The sequence below is a fragment of the Seriola dumerili genome, unplaced genomic scaffold (genome assembly GCF_002260705.1).
Source record: "Seriola dumerili isolate Sdu_G_001 unplaced genomic scaffold, Sdu_1.0 BDQW01001435.1, whole genome shotgun sequence".
NCBI classification, from domain to species: Eukaryota; Metazoa; Chordata; class Actinopteri; order Carangiformes; family Carangidae; genus Seriola; species Seriola dumerili.
Genome location: NW_019175690.1, coordinates 180,327 through 194,384, shown reverse-complemented (window position 1 = coordinate 194,384; position 14,058 = coordinate 180,327). Strand labels below are relative to the sequence as shown.

The 14,058-nt window shown below is 40.4% G+C and overlaps 1 protein-coding gene across 2 annotated transcripts; it reads right to left on the bottom strand.

The window, feature by feature from the left end:
- Positions 1 to 1,691: 1,691 nt before the first annotated feature.
- On the bottom strand, positions 1,692 to 13,719 carry tox4 (TOX high mobility group box family member 4). 2 transcript variants are annotated; one of them, XM_022768158.1, is made up of 10 exons: positions 13,651 to 13,719; positions 10,003 to 10,071; positions 9,581 to 9,631; positions 7,408 to 7,695; positions 7,033 to 7,293; positions 5,857 to 6,177; positions 5,508 to 5,588; positions 3,232 to 3,885; positions 2,991 to 3,145; positions 1,692 to 2,178 (listed from the first exon to the last, which is right to left on the bottom strand). In XM_022768158.1, exons 1-10 carry the CDS (start codon positions 13,654 to 13,656, stop codon positions 2,121 to 2,123), a joined length of 1,944 nt encoding a protein of 647 aa, XP_022623879.1. In that variant the 5' UTR covers positions 13,657 to 13,719; the 3' UTR covers positions 1,692 to 2,120. The 2 variants fall into 2 exon arrangements, with proteins under 2 accessions (XP_022623879.1, XP_022623878.1); XM_022768157.1 differs by lacking the exon at positions 13,651 to 13,719 and adding an exon at positions 10,347 to 11,055.
- Positions 13,720 to 14,058: the final 339 nt, after the last annotated feature.

Genomic DNA, 14,058 nt, shown 5'->3' with positions numbered 1-14,058 from the left:
ATCCCATCCAATATCAGTTTGTTTTTTTTACCTGTTCTAAGAAAATAAGACTTTCAGGACTCAATAACAGACACAAATCACTTGATAGAATGAAGATTTGTGCAATGTGTGTAGAAGTAATAATCTACAAAAGTAACCTGAGATATCAGATAAATGCAGTGAAGTATGAGGTAAAATATTTCTCTCTGGAATGTAGTAGTAAAGAAAATGGAAATGCTAAAGTAATGTGAAAGTACTCAAATTGTACTTAAGTAAAGGCACTTAGGTACTTTCCATCACTTGTAAATTTACAGGTAAAAAGTCTTATTGGTTTCACAAAAGAAGCCAAACAGTAAATTCACTCAATGTGTTTTTGTTAATACAAAAGTTTGTAAAGACTTAAATTTTTGTTCTTTATGTAAACCTCCACCCCAACCATGTTCAAATTTCTTATGCATGTCACATTGTGTAATTTGTACCCATTTGTTTATGTAATTAAAGAATAAAAAAAATATATATTCAATGGCAAAACAGCTGGCTTATTCCATTTCGGCTTCTAAACAAATTCAAAGAAAAATTTATTTAAAAAAATGTTCTGGAAAAAAAAAGAAAAAAAAAGAAAAAGAAATCAAGGTATCACCTGCAAGATTAAACAAACGCCACCTCAGGTGTCTGTGAGGCCAAACTGTGGATCACCAAATGTATATTAAAACATAAAATATTTTATTTCACCGTTAAAAACATTTCCAGGATATCTACAATAAACCAGACCGATCACTGCATCATTTCACCTGATTGGGAACAGTTTTTTTTTTTTTTTTTTTTAAAGTAACTCTCCCTTCTTTGATTATTTAACAGACCTGAAAGCAATTCCTTAAATGAAACACTGTCACGTTAAAAATTAAAGCTTTTTATACTGTATTCCCTTTCCCCTTACAGTAAATAGTGTTGTCAGAGCTGGTGTGTTTATTTCATTCCAATATTGTGTTTTTTTTTTCCTTTCCTCAAACAAATTTTCACCACAAATGTTCCTCGTAAAACAAAATACGCACCACATTTCTAAAAAGCTCTTATGTCACCAGGTATTTCAGCAGGAGAAGAGAACAGAAAACCTTAGAGCTATTTTTTTTTCCTGAATCTTAGCACCTGTTTTCAAAGTTTTAAGTAAAATCCTTTGAGTTATAGTAGGTTTCTACCCCCCCCCCCAAACAGTGGCTTTTAAAGGTGACAAACAGCATTAGGTTATTGGCAGGTTCATTTCCACCTCATCTCAAAATGGCTTCTTAAACATTTCAACCTTTTGTACGACTCCAATTTAGCTTTAAGACTGCTTGTGCTTTGCCCACTTGTTGGTCATCTAAATCTCTAAAGTAGCCACTGGCCTGTCTACGCCGAAGCACCCACACAGCACTGATGAACTCGAAAAAAAAAAAAAGAAAGAAGAAGAATTAAAAAAAAAAAAAAAAAAAAAAAAAAAAAAAAAAAAAAAAAAAAAAAAAAAAAAAAAAAAAAAAAAAAAAAAAATCACCTCTCTGATTTCATTCACATTGATCAATCCTCAGTGTAACAGTAAAGGGAAGCGCATACACGTTTGAAGTGGAGTTTTGTTGAAATGAATACATCTGCAAGATCATGATTTCCTTCCTGCACTTTTTTTTTTTCTTTCTTTCCAAAATAATTAAAAACACCATAAGTACATATAAAATGTTCTATTTTTTTTTTTTTATCAAGTCCATTTTTTATATTCACAATGATCAACAGGAAAGTCTGGAGCAGCTGAACCAAGTCTTTAGTTTCTTCCTCTGATTTCTTCCGTGTTATTATAATTATTATTAATCCATTCATGTTGTTATGAGCTGTCATTCTCACTGCAGTATTTGCAAATAATTTTTTTTCCCTGTGCAGGATGAGAGAGCCACGGGAAAGTACATTATAGCGCTTTTAAATACTCTCCTTTTGACTGTCTGCCCATCTGACAAGACATGAAACAAACCAGTATGTGCCGATACCTGAGCCCAGTCTGGCTATTATCCATCCATCCATTCATTCATTCATTCCTTCCTCTCTTCATTTGCATTTCATGTGTTATCTTTGTCCTTTTCTCTCCGTGTAGCACTCCTCCTGTCAGACGTGTCCCTTCCCTATGTGACGGTGGTGGAGTTCTGCCCTCGGATCGCACACCAGGCCATGAACACGTCTCTGTGGAGGATGGGGTAAAGGACATTGTTACGCAGGGCTCAATATCTGGACTCAAAATTTAAATGCACGTCCTTACCTGTGTGTTGACACTTGAGCACATTTACGAGCACATAAGTAACATCATTTTTGATTGTTGTTTTGATCATATTCAACAGAAACCGATTATTCTTCTACTTGTATATACAATCTTCAGAGTAGGAAGGGGGTTTAAACGCTGGTGTACTCATTACTGTGCTGGCTAAGTGGCTGAGGATGACAACAATTTGACACAGGTAACGTCCTGATCCAGTCCAAACAGCCAGACACCAGATTTTTTAGTGAACGACTACTACATAACCAGAGTTGATAATGCACCTGCACACATGGCAGAGAGTGGTCAGACACCTGTACCAGGCGTTTACATGCCACAGAGTACTTCCTGGTTTCAGAAACCTGGACAAGTCCTCCCCCTGGTTTTGCGATACCTGAAGATTAAATCCTTGACACAACCAAGATACTTGAGCCGAGCAGATTCGAGACGCTGGTGCCCATGTAAACACACTCATTAGCTCCGTCTCTGTGTACAACATTCTTTTCTTGCTGAAAATGAAGCCAGTCTTGCAGGTTCCAGACTTTATGCTAAGCTAAGCTAAGCTAACCAACTGTTGGCTGTAGCTTCATCGCGCACAGCTATGAGAGTGGTATCAATCTTTTCATCTAACTCTCTGTAAGAAAGCAAATAAGGGGATTTCCCAAAGTGTTGAGCTGCTCCTTTGAAATGTCACACTTCATCAGACTGTTGCTCTGAGCCGTGAAGTAAACAGTATACATACCTGCAGTGCGTGGCGACACACTCGTTGCTACAGTACTCCTTGTCCCAGTCTTTGCTCTCCACGGCGGGGTTGGTGCAGCCGGCACGCACACAAATGTTTGGACTGGAGGCGGGGGTCACGCTCGGGCCGGGGGCGACAGTCACCTCCACCTCCATCTGAGAGACAAAACAAGACAGACATTTAGTCTTAAGGTTGTTCTCCAACCGTGTGCTTATCACTTTGTGTAGTTTGCTGAGTTTACCCCTTCTTCTGCCTCCGCCACTTCCTCTCCGCCCGTCACCACAGCAGCCGACTGTCCCACCTCCACCGTCAGAGCAGAGGAAGAGGACCCTGACGTAGGCGTCTCACCGGATGACGTCACAATTATCGGCGTACTTGAATCCGACTGGCGCGATGACGGGACAACCTTAATCTGCAGTGGAGGAGGAGCCGTGGCGGCAGCTGCGCCTCCGCCTCGTGGTTTGGCCTGCAGAGGCGGAGGAGCCTGGGCGTGTACCATCTGCTGCAGCCGAGGTGGCGGAGGGGTGCTCTGCATCTGCTGCAGCGGAGGCGGCTGCCGCGACGAAGAGGCCGGCGTCGCCGTGACTGATACACCGCCTGAGGGCAGCTGCGTCTGTTTGATGATGATCTTTGTGACGGTGGGGGGGTTCGGGGCGGTGGTGGCAGGTGGAGGTTGGGGTTTGATGGCGCCGGTGCGGGAGCGCGTGGTGACCTGGGGCAGGTCCAGGATGATGTTGGAGGTACAGATGTTGGTGATGGTGTTCTCCTCTGGATTGTAATGCTGGGACCTGGTGGCGCGAGTGGCCTGGGTGGAAGGGGCAGGCGTGGCTGTGACCGCAGGAGCTGGGGCTGGAGGTGGAGGCGACGGGGAAGTGTCCATGACTTCAATGGGAGCCTGAAGAGGAGAGGTTAAATGAACACACACAGGAAGAGAACATGTTAGAACATCTGATACGATATGGAATATAATTAAACCCTTAATGAAGGTTAGAGCAGGAGTGGGATCAAACTAAAAAGCTTGAGATACTTGTACGTTACTTGAGTATTTCTATTTTATATTACGTTAAACTTCTACTCTGCTACATTTCAGAGGCAGATGTTGCACTTTTTAGTCCACTACATTTATTTGAAGATTATAGTTACTGCTTACTTTCCAGATTCAGATTATTAATGGATTAAAATACCCAGCAGTAGTACTTTTGGTACTTTAAGTATTGTAGTTTCTTCCATAGCGATGATGTGAAGATGATGAAGGAATCTCCGCAGACACCGGCTCAGTTGTATATAAAAAGGTTTATTACAAGAAAGCACAGCATCATTTGACAAGCATCAAAACTGCCTGTGAGAGGACCCAAAGCCAAAAAGGATCTTCTCTCGTTTTTCCCCAAAACCCTACAATTTATAGGCTGAATAACGTCTACCTCTACATACATATTCATGACATAGCTAAATCCTAATAACCTATAGAGACACAGAGCCAACATTTATGTCCAAACATGGTCATTCTATATGCAGTTAGAAGATACCATAAATCTTGTTAGGATAAACAAAAGTCAGCTTCTAGGAATGTTTTGGAGACCAGAGCGGAGGGGGTGCTCACCCTCCTCCGGAGCCTACCTTTACCCCTAGAGTCTCCTCCTAAAACACTCCTATCCTTGACTCACAAATCAGCTAAGACACCACAATCTCCTCCCGTTTTTCCCCAAAACCCCTACAATTTATGGGCTGGGTAACCTCTAGATACATATTCATGACATAGCTAATTCCTAATAACCTATAGAGGCACAGAGCCAACATTTATGCGTAAACATGGTCATTCTACATGAAGATAAAAGATACCATAAATCCTTTTATTTAAAACAGATGTCAGCTTTAGGAATGTCTGAAAGAAAGGAAAGGAAGGGGTGCTCACCCGTTTCTGGCACCTGACCTTTCACTTAGGGTGTCCTCCTAAAAACAGTCCTATCCTTAACTCACATAGCAGCTGAGACACAACAGTATATTTTTATGCTAATACTTGTGTACTTTTACTTTTACAATGTGTTTCTACACTGTGGTGTCTGAGTATTTTTTCAACCACTGATAGAGGCAAGTTTTACGGATTTCTACGTCTCACCCACCTCAGCTGTAACATATACAATTTTACAGTGTGGATAGTGGTTAGTATTTAAAACTAAGATGAAGGGGTTTGGTTATATTAATGATATATATGTATATATATATATATATATAAATCCGGATCCTCACTGGACTGGCATTGCTGGATTTATGACGATTTGGAATAATGCAGAATATATTTACATAGGTTTGCAGCTCATAAACTTTTTTGCTTATTTTTTCAGGTTCTGAACCCATTACTGGGCAATTTTAAGCTGAAGGAGAATCTTGTAGCTAGACAGAAATAGAAACTTAAAATGATATTATGGCATAACCTAGACTACGGCAATTCTTACCGTTTGTCAGCAAGAGTGCAACTCACCAGTGTGTGGTTGATATTCAGAATCAGAAAACACTCACCTGAGAAATCTGGCTGGCTCTGTACTCTGCCAGTGCCTTCAAGTAATCCTTCTTTGCCGCTTCATTTTTCCTCTTGTAAACCTTTAAAAAAAAAAAAAAAAAAAAAAAAAAAAAAGGGAAAATGAATCACTGACATTAGTATTATATTTAAATCTCACCACACGTTATGGAGCCCGTGTCTGGTTTCATACAGCTGACTAATGAGCGAGGATATGTTTACTTCACTTCAAGATGAACTCAGTCGACCTGGGTCACATTAAGCACATGATCAGTTCACCGACTAAAAAGATGAACTGATGGATAAATGATTGAACTATAAGCACATTTTAAATACATTTAGTTTAAATACCTGTTTCTGCTCTTCCCCCAGACTGTCCCACATGGAGGCCACTATCTTAGAAACTTCTCCAAACGTAGCGTTGGGATTTTGTCCCTTAATAGCTGCCTGTGTGTCCCTGAAGAACAACGCGTAGGCCGACACAGGTTTCTGAGGCTCGTTGGGGTCTTTCTTCTTCTTCCCCTTCTTCCCTCCTCCTGCTCCTCCTTTCCGTCCAACAGCTGGAGAGACGCTGGAGGTCGGGGCAGAGAGCGGGGACTCAGACAGAGAGGGATCGAGGGAGATGACTCCGGGAGAGACGGCCAGAGAGACCGGAGATTCAACCAGGACACTCTGAATATGAGGGAAGAGAACAATGGACATTAGAATAACTTCCAGGAAACGCTGTATATAGTGAAATATTTTATTAACCTTAAATTGTTCCACAATAACATTTAGATTGATTATCACTTCAGATTTGTCCATTTTTATACTCTTATTTATCTAGTATTTTGGGTTCCTGGAAGCTTTATGCTTTCTTAAATTGACAAAATGAGAGGTCAGACTTATAGCTGAGATTGTGCTGATGAAAAAAAGACCATGGCTGTGGAATAAGGACATGCATGCAGAGAAAGTCAACCAAAACAAACCTGGAATTCAAAGAGTTAAAGCACAAAAAAAGACTACCATGACAAAAGAGACTTCCATAACTGCTGGATGTGTAAATAAGGAACTAATGGTGATGATGTGTCAATGTTGTGTTCACAGCTTGTTTCCACTGCCCCGAGGTGGCCAAACTAATTATTGCAGATTTAAAACAACTGAAAACGGCTTCAACCCTGAGATCTTTTTCAAATCAAAATTATAAAAAAAAAAATAAATATCCGATGTAAAGTTATAACAAACACTCTAGCTTAACATTGGAAAACTTCCATCTATTGTACATCAACCAATCCGCGTCATTAGGACTGTGTGGGTGCAGTTTGATCAGAGTTGTTGATAACAGCGTCCTCCAGGCAACAGCAGCTATGAACCAAACAACTATTAAGCAGAATATGAGTCACATTGTTATTTTCTGGTGTGTGGAAATACCTGACAGAACCCCGCCCACTTCAAACCACAGAGAAGAGAAACACCCCAACTTCCATGTGAAGTAAACCTGTATAGTTCAAACTCTAGCAAATAATAGTGTGTTCCTGTAAGACTCACCCTTCTAAAATCATCCATGTCATCGTCCTGGAGCGAGCTGGTGGGCGACGCCGTGGCCGACAGAGGGTGTTCAGGTGACTGGGGCCGTTGTAATATGTTGCCACCCCCCAATCCGAGCCCTAGCTGAGCACTGAGCTCTGACTGGTCGATAGTGGTCAGCTGGTTGGACCCCAGCAAGCCCTGGCTCATATCGCCCAGCGGGACATCGATTGTTACTGGAGACGAGCTGCTGAACTGGGAACCGATGGGATGGCCGAGATCCTTTTGGGGGGGGGGGGGGGGGGGGGGGGGTAAGAGCAGAGCGTGTGAGTTAATTAAATTGGTGTTTAACGGTGAGATAATTTCAGACCGTTAAAACGTCCCGTACTCACTCACCATTCCCAGTGACGACCCCAGCAGAGTACTTCCTCCTGACTGGTTCATGACCCCCAGACTGAGGTGCTCCAGTCCCTGTGAGGGGGCGTTCACAAAAGTGGAGGCAAAAGAGGGGTCGTCCCCTTCGACCACGGCGCTCCCGGGTACCACCACGCTGTCGGAGGGACCAGTGTCCGACAGTTCCCCGAAATGGGACACCACATCTGACACTGTGAGGGTCGAGTCTGGGTCCAAAGAGATGGGAGGGATCTCAAACTCCTCATCGCCAAGGCTGGGAGTGTGGAAGGTCTGGAGGGGAGAAAAGAGTAGTGGAGAGAGAAAGTGATGAAGTTAAAAGGAGGATGAAAGGAACGGCAAAGATGGAAGAGGACAAGATAAAACAAGTTTGTGAAAAATAGGGGTGAGAATGAAAGTAAGAGAGCCACAAGGAAGTTGGGAGAAGGATACCATCAGTAATTACAGCTCTCTTAAACACAGAAGAAGTTTTCTATTTTGGACAAAAGTTCATCAAAAGACTAAAGATTAATTTGCTTCCTGGTCCTGTCTCTTAAAATACTCTTTGTGTCAGGAGGGATCGAGTCAAGTGTGGAAAATCACTTTCAGTGTTCAGGGGGCCTCTATCATAAGGCAAGATCAGCGGGATGAGCAGCTATCTCTGGGCTTTACTCAAACTTCCTACGATCGTAAAGCTGGCTGATGTCTCAGAACCCGTCAACTGACCAATCAGACCACTGGAGAACTCGAGTCATAATCCTACATTACCCTGCATTAGAAACACCCCTAAATATAATGCCGTCCAGTACAACACTAACTAACCAATGCTAAAACATAGAATTTCAAAACTAACCATTTCAAAAAAGAGCAAAAAAAAAAGAAATGAAATGAAAAACATATGATCTTAACATTTAGGAAGGTAGAACAAGAAAATGTTTGTCATGTTTATTTAAAAACTGACTAAAACGAATTAAATTAATTTTCTGTTAATCAACTAATCGATTAATTGACTGATCGTTGAACATTACAGGCAGATTTTATGGCAGTACACCTGTATTTGATTGCATTAGACTCTACCAATAAAAAGGTAGGTAATGAAGACACTCGCTGAGTATCACTTCTTGCTGCTTACTGCAGGTATCACAATTTAATTTCATGTAATATCAAGTACTTTATTCACGTCGCATGTAACTGGCTTCCAAGCAGGAACTCTATTTTACATGAACAGGCTCATGGCTGGACAGGAAAACCCCAAGTCAACTGATCCAGTTAATTCGCCGTCTGTGCGATAACAATTATCCAGGACCACCGATGACTCAATGAAGCAAGATAAGGCAAAGAAAGCAAGACCGAGCCGAACTTGCTTTGTGATACAGGCCCCAGTTCATGCACCAAAAAAAAACAAAAAAAAAAACAGCCTTAAGCATAAAACTGTCAGTGCGTGCCCGTTACTCACAGCTGCACAATGTGCTAAAGCAGTGAATAATAAGCAGCAGGTTGTTTGGGTATTAAGGGTACGTGAAGGTTGGTTTGAAGACACTGATATTGCCACTCCTGCAGAATGCTCTCGATGTTCCCATGCAACTGTTTTTAGTTTCACTTGACACTTACATTTCTATAATTACAATTCCTCTTAACGCTGTTTTCCGATCTGTTTCTCTCTATTCTGATGACAAGACAGCACTGAAAGATTTATAAATAAGCTTTTCTCATGCAACAGGTTAGCCTCAAACTCAATGCCTCCATGTTCATCGTGTGCCTGCAGCCGCTTCACAGTAAAATCCATCATTTGACACTTTACAGTTAGTTTCCTACGAGACACCTTGTAACCGTTCATTTTACAAGTTCTGTATTTTCTAGTTCATTTCCTGGAAGTTTCCCTCATAAAAATTAGCTGGTATTTAGCTACTAGAATATTTCCAAGAAAGGCTGTCACAGTTTGGAACTAATTTCCCTTTCTAATTAGTACCAAACTGTGTAGGCCTTTCATGGAAATATTCTAGCAATTAACAGCTAAATACCAGCTAATTTTTAGGAAATTATGAATAAAGTTTTCAGTAAATGAACTGGAAAACACAGATCTGGGAAAGTAGAACATTCCCAAAAACTTTATTAATAGACGTCTGAATTTATTCAGCAGGTGTGTGAAAAAATAAATGTATTGATAAACAGTTCATACTCCACCAGCAGATCCAGCGAGGTTGAAGAGGTCAATGGGTTTAGTGGCACACTAAAAAATGTGAGTATGTCAGTAAGTGCATGTTGAAGTGGATTACAAATGTCTTATTTCTCATTTGTGGCTGGAAACTGCAACAATACAACTGATTGTACATCAATTCATGGAGTTGAGGTTAAAATAGATCATACACAGCCTTTGGCTTTCATGATTTACACATTACAAAGAATTTATAAATGATAAAATGATGGTAGTGAACAAAAACACAGTATATCGCCAACTTTATGCTTCAAAACTGGGAGTCATGTGCCTGCAGTTAAATAATTATCACTGATTGTAAGCCAAAGCATATGTCCGCAGGAGGGGGCCCCATATCTTTTAACAAGACACTGAATGCCACATAATTAAAAGGTGTAAAGGCCTACCTCTGAAGAGGAGAGGAAGGGATGACCGGACCCTGAAATTGTCAGGTAGTTGTCACTGCCTCCAGGGAACTGAAACATTCAGGTTGGACAAGTCAGGAAAAGAGTTATTCTAGTATTTCCCACCTTATTGTCCAAAACCAGAATTAACAAGGATATTACCATTCAACAAAAACCAACCAAGCAACCAGCAGTGTCCATTAAACTCAAACAGGTAATGTCTGCACACTGAGATGCGTTCAGTGGCAGCTGTAAGTTAGATCAATACAATACAGGCAATGCAAAGAAGTGACATTGTGCCTGTCTGGTGGTGACAGACATGAGCCCCATTCATAAGGTAGAGTCACCTTGTTGTCAGAGTCAAATCCATTGAAAGACTGTGGATCCAAGAACTCCGGATCACCGTCGTGCTGCCCGGTACCATCCGTTAAATCCGAATAAAAATTCAGGTCCATCTTTTCAGCTGGGCCTCATATGTTAGCTATTGGGGCCCCTCTTCAATTCAACAAGATGTTACGCAATTAACCGACAATTTCTAGCTTTACTTTGGCTTGAAAATGTGTGGTTTCTTCATGTAGCTATTTAGTGGAAATGCCAAGTCCAGATACCGTGTCAATGTTAACTCTATTTCTAATGAAACCGCCAACGCCGACAGATTTCGGACAGATGTTGGGCTAGCTCACACGACTGAAGCGAAGCATGTGCACGCCAGCAACCGTGCCAAAAATAACCTGTCCGCTGGCTGGCTGGCTGGCTAGCTACCGAGGTAACGTGGCTGTTACCCGTCTTTCTTGCTGACTTGTCCTAACACGGTTTAGCTTTAGCTGGCTTTGACGCAAGGCTGCGGTACTCCTCACTTAACCGCCAGCCTGGCGCCCGTTTGTCTGCCGGTCTTAAACGTCTCATTCGGAGCGAGCAGACATAGTAAAGGGAATTTTAACGGACGAGCTGTTGATGCTGACCCGGAGGTCTGGAAAGCGAAAATGATCGTTTCAAGGTGTCTGACAGCGACGGAAGACAGACCGAACCCCCCTGCCTTTGCTTCGTGTTGGCCCGGGCCAGGCTGCTCAGTGGATCCCGAGACACGGATCACGGACAGGATAAAGTGGTGAGGGGTCAAGTAAACGACGCCATCACCGGATGTTGAGCGATACGATTTTCAAAATAAAATCAAAAGGCTAAGTTACGAAAAAAAAAATCGATTTTATTCTTCAGATGCAAAAACAGCAAAATATTTGCTACCCATACCATGCCCGGATTAGGACATGGATGGATTACTGAATGAGCCAAAAAGACATAGGCCCAAGGGCCCAAGTGGCCAGGTGTCCCTTATATTCGAGCCTCTGATACTTATATCTCTTGTTGGAAAGTCAATTGAGCGACTACAAAATTATGCTATACTGACTATAAAGAGACAGAAAGTGACCACAAAGAGACTCAAAACAACTACAAAGAGACAAAAAATGATTTAAAAAAGGCACAAACACTCTCAAAGAGACTGAGAATAACCGCAAAGAGAATCAAACACCTACAAGGAGACACAAAATGACCACCAAATGCTCAAAACAAATATAAAGAGATTGAAAATGACTACAAAGAGATGCAAATCACCTTCAAAGATTCTCTGAATACCCACAGATACTGCAAACACCCACAACCCACAACACAAGAAGCACAAAATGACCAAACATAGACTCAAAATAACCACAAAATACTCAAAATGACCACAAAAAGTCACACAACGACTTCAAGAGACAGGAAATGACAACAACTTTCAGTGTGGCGGTCTTGCTCCAATGTTAGAGGGGTGGGTGAAATTTAACTTGCCTGTGGCCAAGGGCCCATTGTCTCATAATCCTTACATGCCTAGCGGGCACTGGGGCAAAAGTTTGTTTTTGGGCCCCTGTATTGACCCCCACTACACAAGGCAGTTTCAGTATTTCCCAAGGCACTCAAAAAGAAACCAGTAGTCTAGAGATGAAAAAACACATTTTTCACTTTGTTGTTCTGACATTCTATACACTGAACAATCAACTGATTGTTAAATAAAATAACTGTTGGTCCTATTGATAATGAAAGTAATTGCTGGTTGTAGCCTCACAGTTCACCTATGATGGAATAATTTGACCTTGCCCAAGGTTTTCTGAATGTTAATTATTTAACATACAGAAAAAATAAAACAACAAGATTAAAAAACTTAAATAAAACTGCACAATGTAAACTAAATATATACTGTAATAAACAATATAAACTAAAACAAAAAAGCTCTTTAAGCTAGACTTTAACAATCAAATTATGTAAACCTAAATGTTATGAAGTAAACATAAGACTTGGGGGTCTCTACGAGTCTGGACCCCCTGAGCAACTGGCTGTTTTGTGTGGTTGTTAATCCTGCCTTGACCTCTCAAGACCAAATGAGGGACAAAATGTTATGATTTATGAGGTTAGAGTACTATTTATACACTATTCTGATTTCGGGTTAATACATATTTAGGAATACACTATGGGAGTACTATGAACTAAAATGTTACACCTAGATTTAGACAAAAGGTCCTTCTACAAAACTTGCCTTAAATATAAGATAATAACCTTAACAAACTTTAGTTGGTATTGTATTTAATTGCTGTAATTTACCTAAATGGTCTGCAGTCAAATTACTAAATTACTATTGATTTGCAGCCTGAGGTTTCTGAGGGCTCTAGGGCCCTGAGGCCATTCATTACTACAGCCCATCAGCAAGATCGACAATATTAGACAGTTTCAACTTATCACAGATATTGGTGTATATGTTGACCAGTAAGTGAGAAATGTGACAATGTGTTTGAGGTGATCCAGAAACTAATTTTTAAAAAAAATCAATTAATGTCACTGTTAGTCAATTACAGACTAAAAATTAAATGTATTATAGTCCAGTATTCATAATCGTAATTCTGTCTTCGTGTTTTATGTTTGTTTGATTTTTTTTACACTCCAGTTTTACATTGTTTTTCTTGTCACAACTTCAATGCAACTTAATTGGATTTGTGTGGTTCAGAATTATTACTTATTAATAGGACTGCAGCTAACAATTGCCTTCATTATCGATATATTTCTAACTTTCTGTACAACCTCTTAATACCCAAATTCAAGAGAACTTTTTTTTTTTTTTATTGTCAATAAAAAGTTCTATTATTCAGGATTTTATTCTGAAAGCTATGACAGGAAGTCGCCTCTCATTAGCTTGCCGACAAAGGGGTTAACTATATTTGGTTAATGTAGCTTCTCACAAACATGTTCGTGTCTGAAATGCAGTTAGTAACATTTCCAAAGATTTAAATTTACCAATTAAAGGAAAAAACTTACAATTTGTGGGCAGATATTCAACAAGTTGTTTCAGTTCCGGGTGGCAGCTTTAAATACTTTACACCAGCATATTAATATTAACTTCACACCAAATCCCAGGTGTGTAGGATTAGCTGTCTCTCAAGGGGAAAATAGAATAGGTAAAGTTGAAGAAATACATTTTAAAATGGGATAATAAAGGTTCGGCCGCTCGTACCAACACTGGTGTGTTTGTGACAACCAAAGATCGTGTTGTAGTTGATCGTCACATACGAAGACAAAGGTGATTCTTTTATTAAGTCTAACGTTTCTAATGCCAACTACTCTTACCTCCATGCTCACCCCCGAAATCTGATAAATGTTTTGTTTTTATCCCACTTTTTGTTAGTGAACTTCGCCCAGAACTGATTTCCTCAAATATCACAACATGGCACCGGCTTCCGAATTGTACGTACAAGTGGAAGTGACCTCATCACGCAAAATATGACTTCCAAAATAAAAGGCAGCTAAATTTGGCAGCTTTTTTCACTTTATGTATACAAAATTTTAGCTCTTGCTTTGTGCACATAACAATAAATTTGAATGATGATTTTTAGACTAAACAATTGTTCAAAAAGTAATCAACATGTTGAGTGTTAGTGGCAGCCCTCCAAAAAACAGAAAAAAAGACAAAAATATTACCAAAAAAAAAAAGTTTTAACAAATTATAATACCATCCATACCATCCAATACCAATAT

Coding starts and splice junctions, on each gene's coding strand:
- tox4 (XM_022768157.1), bottom strand. CDS start 10,454: ATGGACCTGAATTTTTATTCGGATTTAACGGATGGTACCGGGCAGCAC. Junction 7,294..7,407: donor TGGGGTCGTCACTGGGAATG/GTGAGTGAGTAC, acceptor CCCCCCCAAAAG/GATCTCGGCCATCCCATCGG. Junction 6,178..7,032: donor ACATGGATGATTTTAGAAGG/GTGAGTCTTACA, acceptor CCTCATATTCAG/AGTGTCCTGGTTGAATCTCC.